General features: G+C 47.6%; 1 protein-coding gene across 1 annotated transcript in view; it reads left to right on the top strand.

Annotated features, from left to right (window-relative positions):
- The window catches only part of LOC134984804 (gastrula zinc finger protein XlCGF26.1-like), a 139917-nt gene extending 116469 nt beyond the window's left edge, over nt 1–23448 (top strand). Inside the window, exon 3 of the mRNA XM_063950286.1 lies at nt 21388–23448. Within this exon, the coding sequence (XP_063806356.1) occupies nt 21388–22457 (1070 nt within the window). The 3' untranslated portion in view covers nt 22458–23448. The remainder of the gene's footprint in view (nt 1–21387) is intronic.
- Nucleotides 23449–23792: the final 344 nt, after the last annotated feature.

Consider the following 23792-nt stretch of genomic DNA (forward strand, 5'->3'; position numbering starts at 1 on the left):
AGCGGTCAAGAAGACTTCGTGAGAGACTGTGTCTTTATTGTGCGGCTGCGGGTCACCAGATTAATTCCTGTACAGTGCGTTCGGGAAACGCCAGATCCTGACTTGTAAAGGAGGAGTCAAGTTGGGATCTTCTAGACAAGCTCCTTCAAATCAAGACCTTATCCTTCCCGTGACTTTAGAGACTTCAGTTGGGCTTCAATCTGCATCTGCGTTAGTGGACTGTGGAGCCGCAGGAAACTTCATCACTCAAGCTGCGGTAGATAAGTTTCGTTTGCCTGTATGTGGACTTTCATACCCAGTCTACATTACCGCTGTGGACGGTAGCCGAATCTCCAAGGGGAATATCTCTCACCAAACCGCACCAGTGATTTTGGGAGTTGGGTTCCTGCACTCAGAATTAATAAAGTTCTTAGTCATTCCTCAGGCCACCCAGGAGATCTTTTTGGGTATGCCCTGGCTCCAGCTACATAATCCACAGTTTGATTGGTCAACGTTACAACTTACTTCTTGGGGTTCACATTGCCACCAGTCCTGTTTAGCCCAAGTTTGTCCTATCAAGTCTACTGAAGTCAAAACCCAGTCAAGTCTTCCTGCGGCGTACCAGGATTTCTCTGACGTCTTCAGTGAGAAAGCCGCTGATGTCCTGCCGCCCCATAGAGAGTGGGATTGCCCCATCGATCTCCTTCCCGGCAAGAAACCACCTAGGGGGCGTACCTATCCGTTATCCGTTCCTGAAACTGAAGCGATGAGCGACTACATCAGGGAGAACTTACAGAAAGGATTCATCCGTCCCTCGTCTTCACCCGCTGGTGCAGGCTTCTTCTTTGTTAAGAATAAGGATGGAGGATTGCGTCCATGCATTGACTACTGGGGTCTCAATGACATTACCATCAAAAATAGCTATCCATTACCACTCATCACTGAATTATTTGACAGAGTTAAGGGAGCCCGCATCTTCACCAAGTTAGATCTCCGCGGTGCTTACAACCTCATTAGAATCCGAAGTGGTGATGAATGGAAGACAGCTTTTAATACTCGAGATGGTCATTACGAGTACCTGGTAATGCCATTCGGGTTGAGTAATGCCCCAGCAGTGTTCCAGCACTTTGTGAACGAAATCTTCCGGGACGTTCTGTACAAATACCTTGTAGTTTATCTGGATGATATCCTTATCTTCTCCCAAGATCTTCCCTCTCATCGTCTACAAGTCCGTGAAGTCCTCCGACGTCTTCGTGAGAACCGGCTCTACGGAAAACTATCCAAGTGTACCTTTGAAGCTTCCTCTATACCCTTCCTGGGGTATATAATTTCCGGATCGGATCTCCAGATGGACCCGACAAAGTTGGAAGCCATTGCCAATTGGTCCATTCCAAATTCTCTCAAGTCTATTCAGCGATTCCTGGGATTCGCCAATTACTATAGGAAATTTATTCGAGGATTCTCCACTATCATCGCTCCTATTACCAACTTAACTCGGAAAGGGGCAGATCATTCCAACTGGTCAGAAGAGGCTTTAGCGGCCTTCCAGAAGATCAAGCTGGCCTTTATGTCTGCTCCAGTTCTGTCTCAACCAGATGTAAACAAGCCGTTCGAGTTGGAGGTGGATGCCTCTACAGTAGGAGTTGGAGCTGTTCTCTCCCAGAAGGGAACTGATGGGAAGATCCACCCCTGTGGATTTTATTCTCGTAAATTCCTCCCTGCAGAAGCTAACTATTCCGTTGGAGATCAAGAACTACTGGCGATTAAGCTGGCCTTCGAGGAATGGAGGTATCTCCTGGAAGGGGCCAAATATCCGTTCAACATCTATACGGATTATAAAAATCTGCTATATTTAAAGGCAGCCCAGTTTCTTAATCCTCGCCAGTCCCGGTGGGCTATGTTTTTCTCCCGTTTTAACTTTAAGCTTCATTTCCGCCCAGGTTCTCAGAATGTTAAAGCTGACGCCTTATCCCGATCTATGGAGTCCGAAGAGGAAACGTCTAACTCAGTTCCGCATCCCATCCTGAGTCCAGTGGTATTTGCTGCATCTCAAGTTTCCCCAGATCCTCCTCCTGGTAAGACTTGTTTCCCCAGAACTCCGTCCCAAGTTGTTGTCTTGGGCCCATCAATCCAAGTTCACTGGACATCCCGGTGTCCTGAAAACTTTCAAGTTCCTCTCTGAGACATACTGGTGGCCAAAGATGAAAGCTGATATCAAGGATTTCGTGGCATCCTGTCCTAAGTGTGCGCAGCATAAGATTCCTCGTCAGTCTCCAGCAGGTCAGTTACAACCATTGTCTGTTCCCAGCCGTCCCTGGTCACACCTGTCCATGGACTTTATCTCCGACCTTCCTCCTTCTCAAGGATACAATACCATCTGGGTTGTGGTGGACAGATTTACCAAAATGGCCCATTTTGTTCCTCTCCAGGGTCTCCCTTCTGCCCCAAAACTTGCCCAAATCTTCCTACGGGAGATTTTCCGTCTACATGGTCTACCCTCAGAAATAATATCCGACAGAGGTGTTCAGTTTGTAGCGAGGTTTTGGAGGGCTCTCTGTTCTGCCATGCAAGTAAAACTGAAGTTCTCGTCATCTTACCACCCTCAGACGAATGGGCAGACAGAGAGGGTGAATCAGGAATTGGAGACATTTTTAAGACTTTATGTTTCATCTTCTCAGGATGACTGGTTGGATCTGCTCCCGTGGGCCGAATTTGCCCACAATTTCCGTTATCACACTGCTACTGAGACAACCCCATTCTTTGCTGTATGTGGGCAACATCCTCGTGTTCCAGATTTCCAAGAACTCCCTCAGATGGATGTACCTGCTGCCACTACTGCCCTGAGTCAGTTCTCTTCAACCTGGAGGAAGATTCATGCTTCTCTCAAGAAGGCCTCCAGCCGGTATAAATACTTTGCTGACCGCAAAAGACGTGCAGTTCCTAGCCTGAAACCTGGGGACAAGGTTTGGCTTTCTACCCGGAACCTCCGTCTTAGGGTCCCGTCGATGAAATTTGCACCACGTTTCATCGGCCCCTTTCCTGTTGAAAGAGTCATCAGCCCTGTGGCCTACAAGCTTAAGTTACCACCTTCTCTGCGAATACCTAATGCCTTTCATGTTTCTCTCCTCAGACCATTAGTCCTGAATCGCTTCCAAAGAGCTCTTCCAGTCGGCCCCAAAGTTCGAACTCAGCGGGGCGTGGAGTTCGAAATAGAGAAGATTCTGGATTCCCGTTGCCGGTATGGTCGTCTTCAATATCTTATCGATTGGTCCGGTTATGGTCCGGAGGAGAGAAGTTGGGTGAATTCGTCAGATGTCCATGCTCCAAGGTTGGTCCGTGTCTTCCATAACACTCATCCTTCCAAGCCTCGTGGGTGTTCAGTGCCCACCCTTAAAGGGGGGGTACTGTCAGGAATCGACTCACCATGGTCACATCTGTCCGCCGGTGCGGACTCCGTCCAGGGTCCCTGCGTTCCACTGTCATCCGCACCTCTGCCATCAGACGTCATCCTGGGCCTGGGAGCGCTCCTGTGACAGCGGCCGTGTAGCACGCCGCGTTCCCGTTAGGCCGTGGCATGGGCGCCGCCATGACAGTCTCCATCGGTCAGAGCACGGCGGCCAATCCGGTGCTTGGCCGCACCTACCTTCCTCACTCCCACCAATGACTGCACATCAGGGGGTATATCAGGAGCTGCAGGATCAGTCTGCAGGCATCCTGAACTTTGTGTCACTCCTGCGACCCATGTGTCTGGATCTGGTTCCTGTTCCTCCGTGTTCCTGGATACCTACCTGTTCCTTCGTGTTCCTGTCATCTTCCTGAGACTCTGTGCTCCTGGTTACCTTTCACAGCTCCGTGGAACTACAAGCCTCAGCAACACCTGCTTCTGTTTACAGGCTTCACACTAAACATCAACTCAGTGTGCTTCAGCCTAAGCAGTAGAGACTGACTCCAGGTGTGTTCCATCTCCCCACCTGTGATGCAGCTTGCTTGCTGCTAGTGCTTCATCACCTGCACTGTGGGCATTGTCAGTCTCCTGCCTCTGCTACCAGGTTTGCCATTCATTACCATCTCTGCTGGCTCCACGTTTTAAACTGCTCTGGTTCCCATACCAGATTATCTCCTGTCAAGTTATTATTCATCAGTGTACATTCATCAGTTATTATCATTTACCAGTTATCATTCATCAGTTACCATTCATCCATTTGCCATATTTCCGTTGCCATAGACTTTCAGCTTCCACGCTGCACTATTGACATTTGCATTTCTTATTGTTTATTTTCTGCTGCCATTGTGAACTTTCTGTATAATAAATATCATTGCGCCCATGCGCAGAAACTTAATCCAGCCTCCTCGCTTTCTCCCTTCTACCTCCACTGACCCACTAGCGCCCCCTCCGGGGACACAGACAAAACCAAGTCTGACAACTCTCAAGTTCATTCAGCGATTCTACTGGTAGCCTCATCTTAAAACAGATGTCTTTGAATTTGAAGCAGTCTGTTCCAAGTGTGTTCAACAAAAGGTCCACGAACATCTCCCTCGGGTCTTCTTCATCCACTTTCAACACCTCAAAAGCTTTGGACTCGCATCTTTATGGATTTCATAACCGATTTGACAGTCTCCAGGAGGCACAACACCATTTGTGTCATTGTGGAATGATTTTCAAAGATGGCTCACTTCATACCCCTCACCGGTCTTCCCTCTGCTCCTCAGCTATCCAAATTGTTTTCTCATAGATTTTTCATTTGCATGGCCTTCCACAGGAAATAGTTTCTGATTGGGGTCCTCAATTCCTCGCCAAATTCTGGAAAGCTCTCTGCTCTGTCCTAGAAATCAAGTTGAACTTCTCTTCAGCCCACCATCTCCAGACTGACGGACAGACTGAAAGAGTCAACCAATATCTGGAAACTTTCTTACGGATGTTCATGTCCCCTGCTCAGTAAGACTGGATGGATTACCTCCCATTTGCTGAGTTTGCATACAATAACCTATATCATTCTTCTACCAATTCCACTCCTTTCTTCATTAACTATAGTTTTCATCCACGAGTTCCTTCCTTCTAATCTCTCCCACCTCTTGAGGTTCCTGCTGCTGAATCCGCTCTTCGTCAGTTCACTAAGATTTGGAGTCAAATTCATAAGGCGCTACTTGAGACTTCCCAGAAATAAAAGACCTATGCTGATCGGAAACATAGGGCTGTTCTTAGTCTCAAAGTGGGAGATCGTGTTTGGATATCCACCAGAGACCTCAGACTCAAAGTTCCTACCAAAAAGTTTGCTCCAAGATTCATCGGTCCGTATCCTATTGCGAGTGTTGAATCCTGTTTCTTACAAGGTGAAACTGCCTCCCTATTTGAAAATTCCCAATGCCTTCCACATTTCTCTGCTAAAGCTTCTTGTACTAAATCATTTTCGGGCATCTTTCCCTTAACCTCCCAAGGTTCAAGCTGCTCCAAATGAGGAATTCGAGGTTCATAAGTTTCTTGACTTCCGCAAGAGGTATGGTCGTCTCCAGTATCTCATAGATTGGAGAGGATATGGTCCGGAGGAAAGATCTTGGGTGGCTGCAGAGGATGTTCATGCTCCAAGACTGAGTTGTGCCTTTCATGCCAAGAATCCCACTAAGCAGCGTGGGTGTTCGGAGACCACCCTAAAAAGGGGGGTACTGTCAGCATCCGGAGTCTTACCACCGGTTCTGGTCCCTGCGGCCTTCCTCTTAGCTGGCTGGTGTCGCTGCGATGGATAGGAGCTACAGCAGCAAGGTCTTCCAGTGCGGCTGCTGGGTGTCTGGAGGCCGGGGTCCGGGTCCTGGGGAGCGGAGCATGGCAGCCGGAGGTGTCTGTTTCCAAGTGTCCTGTTACTGGAGAGCGGCGTCTGGGAGGCTGAGGCCAGAGGTAGTGGCTGTGTGCTGGTTCCACATGTGTCCTCTGTGCAGGGAGCCACCATGTTGGAGATCAATCCAAGACGATAGGTATCCCAGTTCGCGTCCAGCCAATCCGGTACAGGCTTCCCTTATAAAAAGGGGTTGATGCTTAGCTATGTTGCCAGTACTTCAAGTTACTTGCTGCTGTAAGGTGCCCTGCGCTCCCAGGTTAACCCCTGGTATCCTGGTTCTGTTGTGTCCGCCTGGTGGTCAGTTCTGTTATTGCAGTCCTTTGCTCCCAGTCCACCTGCTCTTATGGTTAAACCCCTGGTATCCTGATATCTGGCAGAGGGTCTCCGTTTGCGGATGGTGCTCACAGCGATCCTCTCTTCAGCATCGTTTACAAATCACAAGTCACTTCTCCATTCAGTATTCTTCAGCATCGTTTACAAGTCATGTACCTTTTGTCTTTCAGAATTCACTCGGACGTCTCTCCTAGTCGTAGTGTATGATTTGCGGCCTCATTAAAACTGAATTCCTCTTTCTTCAGTGTATCATTCTCGGTCATTGTCCTCATTGCCTACCCCTCTACATCTTCAGGCCTAAGTATTCAATCCATGAGTAAGAACTACATTCAGCCACCTCATTTCCTTCCTTTGCCGATAGCTGCTCCCTCAGTCAATTATCAGTCGTCAGATCCCCAACTCAAGCCAAGCGTGACATGGAAGAAGGGGAATTCCTGGTTTCTCTGGCTATTAAGGATGCATATCTTCACATCCCAATATGGTCGCCTCTTTAGACTTACCTCAGGTTTGCACTGCAGCACAGCCACTACCAGGTCCAGGTCTTGCCTTTCGGCTTATCAACGGCACTGAGGATGTTATCAGGGGTGATGGCAGAGATGTTGCTACAACTCCGCAAGCAGGAAGTGAAAATCATTCTATACTTGGACGATCTCCTCATAATGGCTATATTCAGAGCACTTGATGGAAAAGATCAGCCTTCAAACACGACTACTCACGGATCATGGGTGGATTCTCAATCTGCAGAAATTCCACCTAGGACCTACGCAGAGGCTTCAGTTCCTGGTAATGATATTGGACACGGTGTCTCAGAAGGTGTTCCTTCCTATGGACAAGGCAAAGATAATTCAGACGATGGTACATTCCATTTTGAAGCTGAACAAAATCTTGGTACATCTTTGCATACGCTTACTGGGAAAGATGATGGCCTCCTACGACGCATTTCGGTAAGGAAGATTCCATGCATGACCATTCCAGCTGGATCTGCTGGACAAATGGTCTGGGTCACATCTGCACATACGCCAGATGATATGCCTTTCAACAAACGCCAGGATTTCCCTCTTATGGTGGTTGCTGATCTCCCTCCTGGAGGGTCGACACTTCAGAATTCAGGATTGGATTCTGTTGACAACGGATGCAAGCCTCCATGGTTGGGGGGCAGTGACCCTAGGGGCTCGGTTCCAATGAAGGTGGTCTGACCAAGAGGCTTCCCTTCCGATAAAAGTTTTGGAACTCAGGGCGATTTACAATGCCCTTCTGCTGACCTCTTTTATATCCTTCAGTATCAGGCCATACAGGTATGGTTGGAAAATGCACCAACTGTGGCATACATAAACCAACAAGGAGGTCCAAACAGCAGAACTGCAATGAGGGAGGTGTCACAGATACTCCTCTGGATGGAGTGGAATTCCAAGGCCATTTCCACCATATTAATTCTGGGAGTAGACAATTGGGGAGCAGACTTCCTCAGTAGACATGATCTGCACCTGGGGGAATGGGGCCTCTACCCGCAAGTTTTTCAGCAGATATTTCATCGGTGTGGCTACCCGCAAATCGACTTGTTGATTTCTCAGCTTACCAAGAAGCTTCTGCGTTACTGATCTGGGACGAGGGATACACAGGCCGCAGCAGTGGACGCTCTGGCGACACCGTGGATTTACCGGTTGGTGTACTTGTTCCCTCCAGTTCCTCTAATTCCAAGAGTTCTCAAAGGACTTAAGGGGACAGGGTTCAGGCAATTCTGATTGCCCCAGACTGGCCCCGCAGGGCCTGGTATGTAGACATTCTAGCCTTATTACTCGTAGGCCCCTGGCCTCTGCCAATTCAGGATGATCGTCTTACACAAGGGCCATTCATCTATCCAGACTTACCACGGCTACGTTTGATGCATTGAAAGTATATTGGGAGGATTTTTGCCAGGAAAGATTCCGGGAAAGGTTATCTCGACTATGCTCCAAGCCGGCCAGATGGTCACATCGAAACATTACCATCGCATATGGAAGAAATGTGTCTCTTGGTGTGAGGGTCAACAGTATTCTGCTGTGGATTTTCATCTGGGACATTTCTTGCACTTCCTGCAGGCTGTTGTGGATGTGGGCCTACGTTTAGGCTCCATAAAAGTTCAAATCTCAGCCTTGTCTTTTTTTCTTCCAGGGAAGTAGATTATAGTGGTACTATATAAATAGAAGGTAGTTTCACCTCCAGGCAAATGCTTCAATTTAGTGTAGTGACCCCGATCCAGCCGTCAGGACACTTAGTTATATTAAACCTTATTGAAGGCAGAAGGCAAAGCATTCAGTGGCCACGCACCAGGATCCAAAATGGCAGTCATCTCCCTCCCCAATATCACCGCCGGGTTCCGGTGACTGTGGGCAGCCCGTTCTATCCCTAGCAGTAGCGGGAGCTACGCACCTGTGTTATCTGGTGAGCAAGTACTCCCGTCTGAGCCAAAAGCACCTTCAAGTCTGGTATCCGGAGCGTGCAGGAAAGACTGGGCGCACATAGCCCCAGAATACAGCCCATGGCTTCATAGGCGTCACTAGGCTGCAGCAGTGAACAGTGCCCGGAGTGAGCGGAGCGAGCGGCTATAGGGCAGGAGGAGTGGGGGACTTAATAGATTGGGGAATAAGGAAAAAAAATACCCAGGGGAATTCGGGCGCTATGAGGCGAGGTGCTTGGCTAAGCAGCAGCCAGTATTTAGGGGAGTCACTCCCTATATGGTAACAATAGAAAAGAAAAGGAGGCTGCGCTATGAGAGGAAAGAACAGTACCATTCACTAAGTGTGTACATTGTAAAACAATTTATTAAAAAACTAACTCTTTAAAAAGCAGTATTTTGTGCAAAATAAGCAAATTGTAAGCAAGGAATGATTTAGCCAATGATATAAGATGGATAAAGTTTACCCCAGGAAATTATTCAGGACTGATGTTTTGTGTTCTCTAGGATCCGTTCCACATTTGCCCATAGATGATATGTCCAGTTAAATTCCACTATAAAGAGTCCCTTTTAGATGGTATTGAGTCCAAATAAAAGTTCCATATGCCGCTAGAGGGTTATTGCAATATCCCATGTATGGTGGGTACCTCATGCGATGCGGAGATAGGATGGTGCCTCTCTAGGACTCCACTGGATAGCTGGTAGGTGATATGGGCTGGTTCGGGTCCAATTCCGGGTTGTCCTGTTCAAAAGGGTAAATGCCTGACGCGTTTCGCTGCATAAACCTTTGAAAAATCTGCAAGGTTTATGCAGCGAACGGATCCTAGAGAATACAAAGTATGGCGGCAGCAGTATAGATTCTGATATGTAATTCTCTGTATCATACTTACCGTACACACATCATCCTTATTACTATTGAGAGAATAGAGGTAAGACACTGATGATGGGGATGTCCTTTTCTCGTAGTCTGTTGGGGATGCTAAGGTCCATTTAGTACCAGGGGGGCTAGACAAGTCCTTTGGGACCCACTGGCACTTTGAGAGTTTAATAGTGTAGGCTGGCCCCTCCCTCTATGCTCCTCCTACTAGACTTAGTCTAGAAACTGTGCCTGAGGAGACGGACATACTTCGAGAGAAGGAATTACACAGATAGTGGTGAGATTCACACCAGCTCACACATAAACATAAGGCCAAACTAACCAACTTGGAACAATTCAGCAACAGCTGAACCAACAATACTGAACCAATTAACAATGCAGTAATACGAAGCACAGGGCGGGCACCCACCATCCTCTATGGACTACGAGAAAAGGATTTATCGTTAGGTAATTAAAATCCTATTTTCTCTTACGTCCTAGAGGATGCTGGGATCCATTTAGTACCATGGACTCCCAGTACAGGAGTGAGAGTACTGAGGTTCCTGCAGAACTGATTGGCCTCTGAGGACCTCAAGTTTGGTCAAAGTATAGAACTTGTAAAACCTAGCAAACGTGTTCGACCCTGACCAAGTAGCTGCTCGGCAAAGCTGAATAGCCGAGACACCCTGGGCAGCTGCCCAGGAAGAACCCACTTTACGGGTAGAGTGGACCTGAACAGATTTTGGAATTGTCAATCCTGACGTGGAATAAGCATGCTGGATAGTAAGCCTGATCCAGCGTGAAATTGTCTGCTTAGAAGCAGGACACTCAATCTTGTTGGGATCATAAAGTACAAATAGTGCGTCTGGTTTCCTGTGATGAGTAGTTCTCTTCACATAGATTTTCAAAGCCCGCACGACATCCACGGACTTTGAGGTAATTGAGGTGTCAGTAGCCACTGGCACCACAATAGGTTGGTTTATATGAAAAGCCGGCACAACCTTAGGGAGAAATTGTTGACGCGTTCTGAGCTCCGCTCTATCCTCAAGGAAAATCAAGTAGGGGCTCTTGTGCGAAAATGCAACCAATTCTGACACACGTCTGGCAGAAGCCAAGGCCAACAACGTGACTGCATTCCAAATAAGAAACTTTACGTCCACCTCCTGTAAAGGTTCGAACCAATCCGATTGCAGGAACTGCAGCACCACATTAAGATCCCAAGGTGACATAAGAGGCACAAAGGGTGGTTGGATGTGCAGAATTCCTCTCAAGAAAGTCTGAACCTCAGGGATAGCAGCCAATTGTTTCTGGAAGAAAATAGACAAGGCCAAAATCTGGAACTTGATGAAGCCCAGGCATAGGCCAACATCCACACCCGCTTGCAGAAAGAGAAAATGTCCCAGTTGAAACTCCACCGTAGGAAACTTCTTGGATTCATACCAAAACACATACTTTTTCCAAATCCGATGGTAATGCTTAGACGTTACCCCCTTCCTAACTTGGATCAGAGTAGGAAAAACTTTATTCGGAATGCCCTTCCAAGCTAAGATCTGGCATTCAACTTCCATGCCGTCAAACGTAGCTGCGGTAAGTCGTGATAGGCGAACGGCCCCTGCAGTAGAAGGTCCTCACGAAGAGGAAGAGGCCTCGGAAGATCCACGTGCCAAGCCTGCATTGGCCAGTCAAGAGCAATGAGGATCGCTGGAACTGGTTATCTTTTTGTTAGTTTTAGAATCCTTGGGATGAGTGGAAGTGGAGGGAACACATATACTGACTGGAACACCCACGGAGTCACCAGGGCGTCCACCGCCACTACCTGTGGGTCTCGTGACCTGGAACAGTACCTCCGAAGCGTCTTGTTGAGGCGAGAGGCCATCATGTCTATCTGAGGTACACCCCATCGGCGTGTTACCTCTGTGAATACCTCTGGGTGGAGGCCCCTTTCTCCTGGAAGGAGATTGTGTCTGCTGAGGAATGAACGCCTACAGCGCCAGCGCATGTCGTTCTGCCCAGAGGAGGATTCTTGTTACCTCTGACATTGCAGCCCTGCTCTTCGTTCCACCCTGCCTGTTTATGTAGGACACCGCTGTGATGTTGTCCGACTGAACCTGCATGACTCGATATTGCAGAAGATGAGCCACTTTTAGAAGGCCATTGTATATGGCTCTTAGTTCCAGAATGTTTATTGGAAGGACCGGTTCCTGGCTTGACCACTTTCCTTGGAAGTTTTCCCCCTGGGTGAGGCTTGCATCCGTGGTTAGAAGAATCCAATTCTGAATCCTGAACCTGCGGCCCTCGAGCAGGTGAGAAGTTTGCAGCCACCAGAGTAGTGAAATTCTGGCATTCGGCGACAGGCATATCCGTTGGTGCATGTGAAGATGCAATCCCAACCAGTTGTCCAGGAGATCCAGCTGGATGAAGCGTGCATGGAATCTTCCGTATTGTAGAGCCTCGTAGGAGGATACCATCTTCCTCAGAAGACAAATGCACCGATGAACCGATACCCGGGGAGGTTTCACGACATCCCGGACCATTGATTGGATCACCAAAGCTTTCTCCACCGGTAGAAACACCCTCTGCACTTCCGTGTTGAGTGTCATCTCCAGGAAAGGCAGTCTCCTTGTCTGTTCCAAATGTGACTTTGGAAGGTTCAGGATCCACCCATGATCCCAGAGTAGTTGAGTTGAGAGCTTAATACTCTGCAACAGCTTCTCCTTGGAAGATGCCTCTATCAGCAGATCATCCAGATATGGAATTATGTTCACTCCCTGTTTGCGTAGGAGTAGCATCATCTCCGCCATGACCATGGTGAACACCCTCGGTGCTGTGGAGAGGCCAGATGGCAATGTTTGGAACGGATAGTGACAGTCCTGTAGTGCAAACCGTAAATAGGCCTGGTGAGGCGGCCAGATCGGAATGTGATAGTACGCATCCTTGATATCCAGGGATACTAGGAATTCCCCCTCCTCCAGTCCTGAGAGCACCGCTTTCAGAGACTCCATCTTGAATTGGAAAACCCTCAAGTAGGGTTTCAACACCTTCAGGTTCAATATAGGCCTTACCGAACCATCCGGTTTTGGTACCACAAACAAGTTTGAGTAATAACCCTTGATTTTTGGGTGAGGTGGAACTGGAACAATAACATTTGTTTGTACCAGTTTCTCTTTCATCCACTAGGGGACACTGGAGTCCTATACAGTAGGGGTGTGAAGCCTTGAACCGGAGGTGTGGCACAATCTTAAATTAACATTGTCTGCACAGCCGGCTCCTCCCCCTTCACATCCCTCCTCCCTCAGTTTGAAGAATTGTGCTGGAGGCACAATACATGGAGCACTTGAGCTCCTGACTGAAAATCTAAAAGGGGCTGCGTAACCCTAATAAAGGGGGGACAAAGCTGCCTAAGATCAGAGAGACAAATATCCCTATTGAAGGGACCTGCATCTCTCCACAGGAGATCCTCAAATCAGCTAATAGTGAGTACTGGTACAAGCTTAGACTAGGGATCCAGTTAGAAAAGATATAATTTTTTCTTTTTCTTTTCTTTCCCTCTCTCTCTAAAACCTCTACTGCGAATATTGTTTAAAACTCCCTTTTATACAGCTAATCAGAGAGGAAGGGCATGGCGGCGCGTGGGAGACTTAGTGCGGCGCGGGACTCAGCCTGTCTTCCCTGTAGCAGGGGGGATGGCGGAAGCGGTGCGCTGCACAGCAAGATCAGAGCAGAGCGGAGAACAGGCGCCGCTACGGGAGACGGACCCGTCGCGCGCGCCAGCCGGCAGCCCCTGGGCGATTTGCAAATGGGGTGACTCACGTGCGGAGAGGAGCACGGGCACCGCTGCGGAAGACGGACCCGGAGCGCGCTGTGTAGCGGCAGAGGGGGAGATCAATGTTAAAAGGCTAAGGATATTAACAGAACCACACCATATGAACTTACATAGTGGGGATCATGTTTGTTCGTTTTGGCGCCAGGATGAGGTGAGGGATGGGTCCTCCCCTTCCCCCACACAGAAGAAATAACTCCCCCTGCTACACGGCCTGGTTAGTACAGGCATAAGATAATAGAGAGAGTTAGGAAACAGCTCCCTCTGCTGGGGAAATGTGTATATATACAATATGAGGATCTCCTGAAAATTAAACAAACTTTACAAATTATATTTTCAAGGGACGTCTGTTCAAAGATCCCGGAGAAAATACACAGAAGCAAGCCAACTCTAACATCGTGGCTGATTTACAGTTGGGGTGTGAGGGTTGAGAGTCGGCTGGTGTTTTATTTTTTTATTTTTATTTTTTGACCTGTTCCTTTTATAAAGAAAAGGGGACAGGTAATTCCAGCCGGATCCAATACCTTCGCTTCCGTCATCTCCCAGTCTTTCTATTCCTAGTTTAAAGGGTGAAAGCGCTGCGTAATACCCTGGTGAGGGGTTTTAAAAAGAAAAACATGTCTAAGGCTACCAAGACCTCAAAGACCTGCTATGTTTGTACGAAATGTAACAAGAAGAGCACGCGGGTTGGCAGCTCCGGGGTGTGCGACTCCTGCTTAGACAAGGACGCTCCACCTGGGAGCAGTGCTCTGGCTAAGGCATGGGAAGACAACCTTGCCAATAGAATCTCCAAGGAAATGGCAGAATCCCGCAAGCAGCAATCAGAATGGGCTGCGGGATTCTCAAAGACAATGGAGGAATTTCTCATCAAGTTAACACCGCCCACACACGCTGAGACGAGTGTGCGCAGGGCTGTTAAAAGAACTCTTCCTATTATACCAGAAACCGCGGAGGAAGAGGGTTTTCTTCTGGATACGGAAGAAGGTGAGTTAATTGAACCCATCCTAGACGCCGATTTTCCTGAAGAAGACTCGGCGATCTCTGGTCTGGATTCCTTAATTGACGCGGTTAAGGACATCCTAAGCTTTAAGGAAGAGGAAGTCCGGGAGCCGGAGGATTTCGATTTGTTCGAATCCCAGAAGCCGCGTTCAGCAGCGTTCCCCATTCCTAAATCCCTCCAGTCTCAGATGGAGGAGGCTTGGAAACAACCTGACAAACGTTTTCAATTTCCGAAACGTTTTCGGGTAACTTACCCCCTACCTAAGGGTGTAATGGACAAGTGGGAAAACCCACCGGTAGTGGATGTTTCACTAGGAAGATTGTCAAAGAAGACAATCTTGCCAATTCCTAACGTAACTACGTTAAAGGATGCGTCCGACCGTAAAGTTGACACAGCGTTAAAATCAATGTTTGTAGCAGCAGGTGCAGCGCAGAGACCTGCGATCATCTGTGCTTGGGTCAACAAAGCCATGGGTGCATGGTCTGGCCGGATCGTACAAGCTATTGAGGAGGAAAATAGCTTAGAAGAGATTACAGAGCTGGCGGAACACATTCGAGAATCTGCTTCATACTTGTGTCAAGCTTCTAAGGATATTAGCAGAATAGCATCGCGCATATCTGCATCGGCCATATCGGCTAGAAGGATTTTATGGCTCAGAGAATGGCAAGGTGACTCTGACACCAAGAAGGCGGTAGAATCCATTCCCTTTGGGGGTGAAATGCTGTTCGGACCAGAGTTGGACAAGTGGATTTCGCAGGCTACAGCGGGGAAGTCCACTTTTCTGCCAACTCCTTATACGAGAACCGCTCCACAAACTAGGAGAGGTTATTCAGGACCATCTTTTACTTAATTTAGGTCACAGTCCTTTCGAGCCCGAGGTAGGGGGTTCGGTGCACAAGCACGTGGGGGCAGAGGTAGAGGCTGCTCGCAAGCAGCAACCAGAAAGCAGGATAAACCTGCTGACAAGACCGTGGCATGACGGCCTCCCAGCTCACCTGGGGTCCCCCTTGGTGGGCGGCCGACTGGAAGGTTTTCAGGACATCTGGGCCAAGACCTCACCAGAACTTTGGGTGAACAACTTAATCTCTCAGGGATACAAACTGGAATTTCAACAGAGGCCTCACAGTCAGTTTTTTACAACAGGATTGCCTCAGTGCCCTCAAAAAGCAAGGGCACTACGGGCAGCAATTCACAAATTGCTTCAAGCAGAGGTCATTATTCCGGTTCCCGCTTCTCAGAGAGGAACGGGGTTCTATTCCAATCTTTTTGTCGTGCCAAAACCAGACGGGTCGGTCAGACCAATACTCAATTTAAAAGTTTTCAACCAGTTTTTAAGAGTCCACAGATTCAAGATAGAATCAATCCAATCAGTCATTGCAGGCTTAGAGCCAAGCGAGTTCATGGTATCCATGGACATAAAGGATGCATATCTGCATATCCCAATCTGGACTCCTCACCAGGCTTACTTACGGTTCGCAGTGGTGGCGGAGCACTACCAATTCCGGGCTTTACCGTTCGGTCTAGCGTCAGCCCCAAGAATTTTCACAAAGATCATGGCGATCATGGTGGCAGGACTGAGACTGTTGGGGGTCACAATTATACCTTATCTGGACGATTTACTGATCAAAGCTCCATCTCAGAATCGACTGCTCAAGGATGTTCAGACATCACATCAATTTCTAATTCAACATGGATGGATTGTCAATTTCCAAAAGTCCAACCTCGTACCGACTCAACAAATTCAATTCCTCGGTCTCATCTTGGACACGGTCCTATTACGTGTGTTCCTACCAGAGAGCAAGGTAGAGGACCTACAGAGATTAATGGGTCAGGTACTGAGGACGCAGACCGTTTCTCTGCACCTCTGTGTGCAACTTCTCGGGAAGATGGTGGCATCGTTCGAAGCTCTCCAGTATGGCAGACTTCATTCCCGACCATTCCAGATGAACCTCATTGCTCAGGGAGCAGGCTCGCACTGGCTCCTACATCGGAGAATCCGACTTCAACCACAAGTACAGGTCTCCTTGACATGGTGGTCGTTACACAAGAACCTTACAGCCGGCAAGAAATGCGGCATTTGGGATTGGAAGATCCTGACGACGGATGCCAGTCTCAGAGGTTGGGTAGCCGTCCTAGAGGACCATCAGTTTCAGGGACGGTGGACGCTACAATAAAACAAATTACCCATAAATATACTCGAACTAAGAGCAGTCTACAATGCCCTTCTCTTAGCAGAAGACCTAGTCATGAATCAACACATCAGGATTCAGTCTGACAATGTCACGACGACGGCTTACATAAACCATCAAGGAGGAACAAAGAGCAGGATGGCGTTAAAGGAGGCCACAAAGATCTTGTTGTGGGCAGAAAGAAAATACATCATTCTCTCCGCAGTGTTCATTCCAGGTGTGGAGAACTGGGAGGCAGATTACCTCAGTCGCCAGGACATGCATCCGGGGGAGTGGTGCCTTCATCCACGGATTTTCAACATGATTGTGATAAGATGGGGTCTGCCTCAGGTGGATCTAATGGCGTCTCGACAAAATCATCAGCTGCCCAGATATGTGTCAAGAACTCGAGATCCAGCAGCAGAAGGAGTGGACGCATTAACACTTCCTTGGTGTTACAGGAGGGTTTACATTTTTCCACCTTTCCCACTCATACCCAGGGTTCTGAAAAGAATAAAGCGGGAACGAGTGTGGGTCATTCTAATCGCACCAGATTGGCCCCGCAGGAGTTGGTACACCGACCTGCGAGGGTTACTTGCGGAAGATCCTTGGAGGTTACCTCAGAGAGAGGACCTGCTATCTCAGGGACCGTTCCTACACCCCGATCTGAACAGGCTGCGTTTGACGGCGTGGCTATTGAAACCCGTATCTTAAGAAACAGAGGGATCCCACGAACGGCCATTCCTAGAATGATTGCCGCAAGGAAACCGGTCACAGCCAGGCACTACTACAGGATTTGGAGACGGTACATGGCTTGGTGTCAGGAACGGGGATGGAATTCATCTAACTTTATCGCGACTTCTACTTTTCCTTCAGGCCGGTCTAGAGGGAGGACTCAGATTGGGCTCCTTGAAGGTTCAGATTTCGGCTCTCTCCATCTTTTTTCAAGAGCGACTAGCATCCTTACCAGAGATTCAAACCTTTTTACAGGGGGTTCTGAGGATTCAACCCCCTTTTCGTCCTCCCACGGCACCATGGGACATAGGGTTGGTGTTAGAATATTTGAAGTCACCGACTTTTGAGCCATTGACGAGAACGGACCTGAAATATCTTTCTTGGAAGGTCACGTTATTACTGGCCTTGGCTTCGGCTAGGCGGGTTTCTGAGTTGGGAGCTTTATCCTGTAAGAGCCCTTTCTTAGTTTTTCATGAGGATAGGGCGGAACTCCGTACAAGAGCATACTTCCTTCCGAAGGTGGTGTCGGGGTTTCATGTAAACCAGCCAATAGTGGTCCCATCTTTCCAGGATCTCACAGATGAGGACGTGTCATTGGATGTTGTCCGAGCTTTACGGGTATACGTACAGGTTACGTCGTCCTTCAGAAAGTCGGACCATTTATTTGTTCTTTATGATGGGCCAAAGAAGGGTTGGCCGGCCTCTAAGCAGACCTTGTCCAAATGGATTAGACTTGCCATTCGGCAGGCTTATATTTCCTGTGGCAAACAGGTTCCGGTTATGACGGGTGCTCATACTACCCGATCAGTGGGTGCCTCGTGGGCGGCTGCCAGAGGTGCTTCCACTACTCAACTTTGCAGAGCGGCGACGTGGTCTTCAGCCCACACGTTCGCAAGATTTTACAAGTTTGATACTTTTGCGTCCGGAGAATCTAAGTTCGGACGTTTAGTTTTGCAGGCTACCGACAGCACTCCCTCCCTGGGGGATAACTTTGGGACATCCCCTACTGTATAGGACTCCAGTGTCCTCTAGTGGATGAAAGAGAAAAGAGGATTTTGGTACTTACCGATAAATCCATTTCTCTGAATCCTCTAGGGGACACTGGACGCCCGCATCAGTGCTGTCAGCCTGCTGTGTTCTAAGTTCTTGTTTTAATCAGTTCGTACAAACAGCGTTTGTTATTCGGTTAAGAGTTCTTGGCCGCTCTTTGATATGTTGTACGGTTCGATTCCTCGCCATGGGCTATAGTGTTATGTCCTATTCTCTCAGTCACAATTCTTCAAACTGAGGGAGGAGGGATGTGAAGGGGGAGGAGCCGGCTGTGCAGACAATGTTAATTTAAGATTGTGCCACACCTCCGGTTCAAGGCTTCACACCCCTACTGTATAGGACTCCAGTGTCCCCTAGAGGATTCAGAGAAATGGATTTATCGGTAAGTACCAAAATCCTCTTTTTTTAATGGCTTCCTGTAGAATAGCACTTTCTGTCTGCGAACCTGGTTAGCCTGATTTGAAGAATCTGTGAGGTGGGAGTTCCTGAAACTCCAGTCTGTACCCCTGGGTAACAATATCCGTCACCCAGGGGTCTAGGCATGATGACGCCCAGACGTGACTGAAATCTTTTAGTCTCGCTCCCACCTGTCTGATCTCTAGGCTGACAGGTCCACCATCATGCTGAATATTTGGAGGAAGCAGAACCTGGATTCTGTTCCTGGGAACCTGTTGGTGCAGGTTTTTTTGATCTTCCCCGACCACCTCTAAAGAAGACGGGAGGGGGTTTGGATTTTTTCAATTTTGCGGTCCGAACGTCATCATCCCGCTGTCGGATTCTCGAATCATATTCTATATAAGGAGCCGCGCGTTGCCGCCATTTTCACTCGTGCATTGGAGATAATAGGGAGAGGACGTGCAGCATTCTATCAGTTTCTGTATTCCGTGTGCTGCAAATATCTGTGCTCAGTGTGCTGAAAATATCTACGTTCTCTGCCTGAAAAACGCTCCATATCTGTGCTGCATTGTAGTATAGGAGGACAGTGCAGAATTTTGCTGACCAGTGACCACCAGTATTATATAGCAGTACGGTACAGTAGTCCACTGCTCTACCTACCTGTGTGTCGTCAAGTATACCATCCATCCATACCTGTGGTGCATTTTAGTTGTGCGCAGTATTATATAGTAGGAGGACAGTGCAGAATTTTGATGACCACCAGTATATATATAGCAGTACGGTACAGTAGTCCATTGCTCTACCTCTTTGTTGTAAAGCATACTACAAAAGTTCAGTAAAATGACCCAAAAATCTAAATTAAAAGCATCTGATGAGAAGCGTAAACTTGCCAATATGCCATTTACTACACGGAGTGGCAAGGAACGGCTGAGGCCCTGGCCTATGTTCATGGCTAGTGGTTCAGATTCACATCCTCTCGCTAGAAAACTGCAGTGTCACTCCTAGGTGGGCCAGGTGTTTGTGTTGGCCACTTGGGTCGCTTAGCTTAGCCATCCAGCGACCTTGGTGCACCTCTTTTTTTTTTATTTGCATCATGTGCTGTTTGGGGACTATTTTTTAAATCGGCCATCCTGTCTGACACTGCAGTGCCACTCCGAGATGGGCCAGGTGTTTGTGTCGGCCACTTGGGTTGCTTAGCTTGGTCATCCAGCAACCTTGGTGCAAATTTTAGGACTAAAAATAATAATATTGTGAGGTGTTCAGAATAGACTGGAAATGAGTGGAAATTATGGTTATTGAGGTTAATACTATGGGATCAAAATGACCCCCAAATTCTATGAGTTAAGCTGTTCTTGAGGGCTTTTTGAAAAAAAAAAAAAAAAAACAATCCAAAACACACCCGAATCCGACAAAACATTTTCAGGGAGGTTTTGCCAAAATGCGCCTGAATCCAAAACACGCCCGCGGAACCGAAACCAAAACACAAAACCGAAAAATTTACGGTACACATCACTATTCTTCAGGAAGTTAGTTTCTCCCCCCCCCCCCCCCCCCCCCGCCTAAAACCCACAAAGCAGGGAGGCTGTTGCCAGCAGCCTTCCTGTAACCTATCTCTAGAAAATAAAAAGCTAAGAAAACTCCTAGGAGCTCCCCTAGCTGTGACCGGCTCCTCCGGGCACATTTTCTAAACGGAGTCTGGTAGGAGGGGCATAGAGGGAGGGGCCAGCCCACACTATTAAACTTTTAAAGTGCCAGTGGCTCCCAAAGGACCCATCTATACCCCATGGTACTAAATGGACTCAAGTGTCCTCTAGTACATAAGAGAAAGTAGAGTATAACCTAGCAGATGATGATGATGATGATTACAGGGTATTATATGGTATATTGCATGTAAAGTACCTTGTTCCACACCTACTCTGCTGTAGCAATATACCTTATATAAGGGTGAGTAACACATGTACAGGCTTACCAGCGTATGAGCACACACATAAAGGAATGCTACCTTACCAGTGCTTCCAGGAGTAACGTTAGGAGACATTTCTCTGATCCATCAGCTCATATGACTGATATTATTGTTCATCTAGAATCTCCAAATCATACGATATGTTCCCCCATCCATTGTTTTACATTGGTGCTGACATAGGACTTGGCGAGTGACTACATCTCCATTTATACTTCATGGTTAGTTACCAGTACAAGAGAGAGAGAGATATCTAAGTCTTATTATAATATTGCATATGTTATTGTGAGTGTTCTCAGGAGGGTGGACACAATGATAGTCTGAGACACAATATTATAAAGCCTTCATTAAAAGTTATGTTTTATTATACACACACATTTACAATTAAGTGTCCCAGAGAGTCGTCTTCTCCTATTGTTTACAGGATTAATATTGTTACAGAAAATGTCACATTTCCGTAATGTATTTTATTTCCAGCAGATGGACACACAAGCAGGAATATCTCAGAAGGACATCTAATGTTATCCCCGGATTGTGACATAAAAGATAATGACAGTAGACAGGATTCTCCAGGAGCTAATCCCATTACCCCAATGATACATCCAGCTCTATTAGCTGATCCCCCTGATCCTGGGAAATGTTCTCCTGATCACTCTGATATTGGTGCATCTGTTACAGCTCTGACAGTAGATACAGTGTTTCCGTGTTCTATAGATGCCAAATGTTTTACAAAGAACACAAAGCCTATTAACCTACACACAGGTAAGGCAGGTGGAAGGCCACTGACATGTTCAGAGTGTGGGAAATGTTTTACAAAGAAATCACAACTTGTTATACATCAGAGAAGTCACACAGGTGAGAAGCCATTTCCATGTTCTGAGTGTGCGAAATGTTTTACAAAGAAATCACATCTTGTTATACATCAGAGATGTCACACAGGTGAGATGCCATTTCCATGTTCTGAGTGTGGGAAATGTTTTGCACTTAAATCATATCTTGTTATACATCACAGAAGTCACACAGGTGAGAAGCCATTTCCATGTTCTGAGTGTGGGAAATGTTTTGCACTTAAATCACATCTTGTTAGACATCAGAGTAGTCACACAGGTGAGAGGCCATTTTCTTGCTCTGAGTGCGGGAAAAGTTTTACCTGGAAATCCAATCTTGTTAGACATCAGAGAGAGCACACAGGTGAGAAGCCATTTCCATGTTCTGAGTGTGGTAAATGTTTTGCATGTAAATCAGATCTTGTTATACATCACAGAAGTCACACAGGTGAGAGGCCATTTCCATGTTCTGAGTGTGGGAAATGTTTTGCATGTAAATCAGATCTTGTTACACATCATAGAAGTCACACAGGTGAGAAGCCATTTTCTTGCTCTGAGTGTGGGAAATGTTTTGCATGTAAATCAGATCTTGTTATACATCACAGAAGTCACACAGGTGAGAAGCCATTTTCTTGCTCTGAGTGCGGGAAATGTTTTACACACAAATCACGACTTGTTACCCATCAGCAAAGTCACACAGGTGAGAAGGCATTTCCATGTTCTGAGTGTGGGAAAGGTTTTGCACACAAATCACATCTTGTTAGACATCAGAGAACTCACACAGGTGAGAAGCCATTTTCTTGCTCTGAGTGCGGGAAATGTTTTACACAGAAATCAGTTCTTGTTATACATCACAGAAGTCACACAGGTGAGAAGGCATTTCCATGTTCTGGGTGTGAGAAATGTTTTACACAGAAATCAGAACTTATTACACATCAGCGAACTCACACAGGTGAGAAGCCATTTCCATGTTCTGAGTGTGGGAAATGTTTTGCACACAAATCAGCTCTTGTTAGACATTACAGAAGTCACACAGGTGAGAAGCGATTTCTATACTCTGAGAAATAAATTATCTCTTGTTGCACACAATAGACATCACTCAGGTGAGGAACCATTTTAATCTTCTGGAGTATACTTATCATTGCCATGCATTGTTCTTCAAGGTTCTTATCCTATCTCCTATGCTTTTTGCAATATACATGTTACCACCGGGTGAAATAATCAGATGTCATGCCCTCATCTACCACTGCTATACAGATGACCTGTCTTTGCTTTAGGTACTGAGAACCCAGTACCAATCCTAAAGGGTTGTCTAGCTGAGCTCCAGGTGTGGGTGATGCCAGTTGGCTGTGATTCAGTCCTGATGAAGCAGGTCTTTAAGCTCACCACCAAAGGGCAGGGCTACAGTTCAGCTTTGCAAACCAACCAGACTTACGCTTGGGGGTTCAGAGTTATAAAATGCTGATCATGTGTGGAATCTTGGTGTCCTGGATAGTGGAGTGACACTTAGACATCAGTATCTGCCACAATCAGATCCTCATCTGAGGAACATAGTCAGACTCCAACACTTTATTCCCTCAGAAGATCTACCTACAGTCATACATGTACTTGTATCATCACGCATAGACTACTCCAATTTCTTCTACCTGGGTCTCCTAGCAAAAGAATTGCACCGCTTGTAGCTTGTACAGAATGCAGCAGCCAGGCTTTTACCTAACCAGCCCGTTCCTGCCACATAACACCCATTCTCTGCTCCCTTCACCGGCTGCCTGTAAGATGGTGACTCTATTACATAATGGGCTATCCCAACCCTACATGACTAGGGTCCATGGTACCAGAAGCAGCTTCTGCCTTGTTACTGCCCTGCATGCTGCCATCTGCAGATGAAGAACTGTTACCAGCAGTACCAAGAATCCACAAGAAGTTCTTAGATGTCAGAGGTGGAGAAAGGGTGGTGGCACTAGTGCTGCAGCGGGGGCTGCCGGAGGCACTGTCTGTGGGTAATATTGTCCTCAAGCAGCACTAAGGTGTCAGAGGGGAGACAGGGCAGTGGCAGTAGTGGGGGGAGATGGGGCGGTGACAGTAGTGGGGGGATACAGGGCGGGTGGTGGTAGTGGGGGGAGGCAGGGCGGGTGGCAGTAGTGGAGGAGATTGGGCAGGTGGCAGTAGTGGGGGGATATGGGGTGGTGGCAGTAGTGGGAGGAGACGGGGTGGTGGCAGTTGTGGGGGGAGATGGGGTGGTGACAGTAGTTGGGGGGAGATGTGGCAGTAGTGGGGTGGGAGACAGGGTGGTGGCAGTAGTGAAGGAGACAGGGTGGTGGCAGTAGTGGGGTGGGAGACAGGGTGGGTGGCTGTAGTGGGGGGAGACAGGGCGGATGGCCGCAGTACCTGGGGCTGCTGGTG

Source organism: Pseudophryne corroboree (assembly GCF_028390025.1).
Source record: "Pseudophryne corroboree isolate aPseCor3 chromosome 3 unlocalized genomic scaffold, aPseCor3.hap2 SUPER_3_unloc_81, whole genome shotgun sequence".
Taxonomy (NCBI): domain Eukaryota; kingdom Metazoa; phylum Chordata; class Amphibia; order Anura; family Myobatrachidae; genus Pseudophryne; species Pseudophryne corroboree.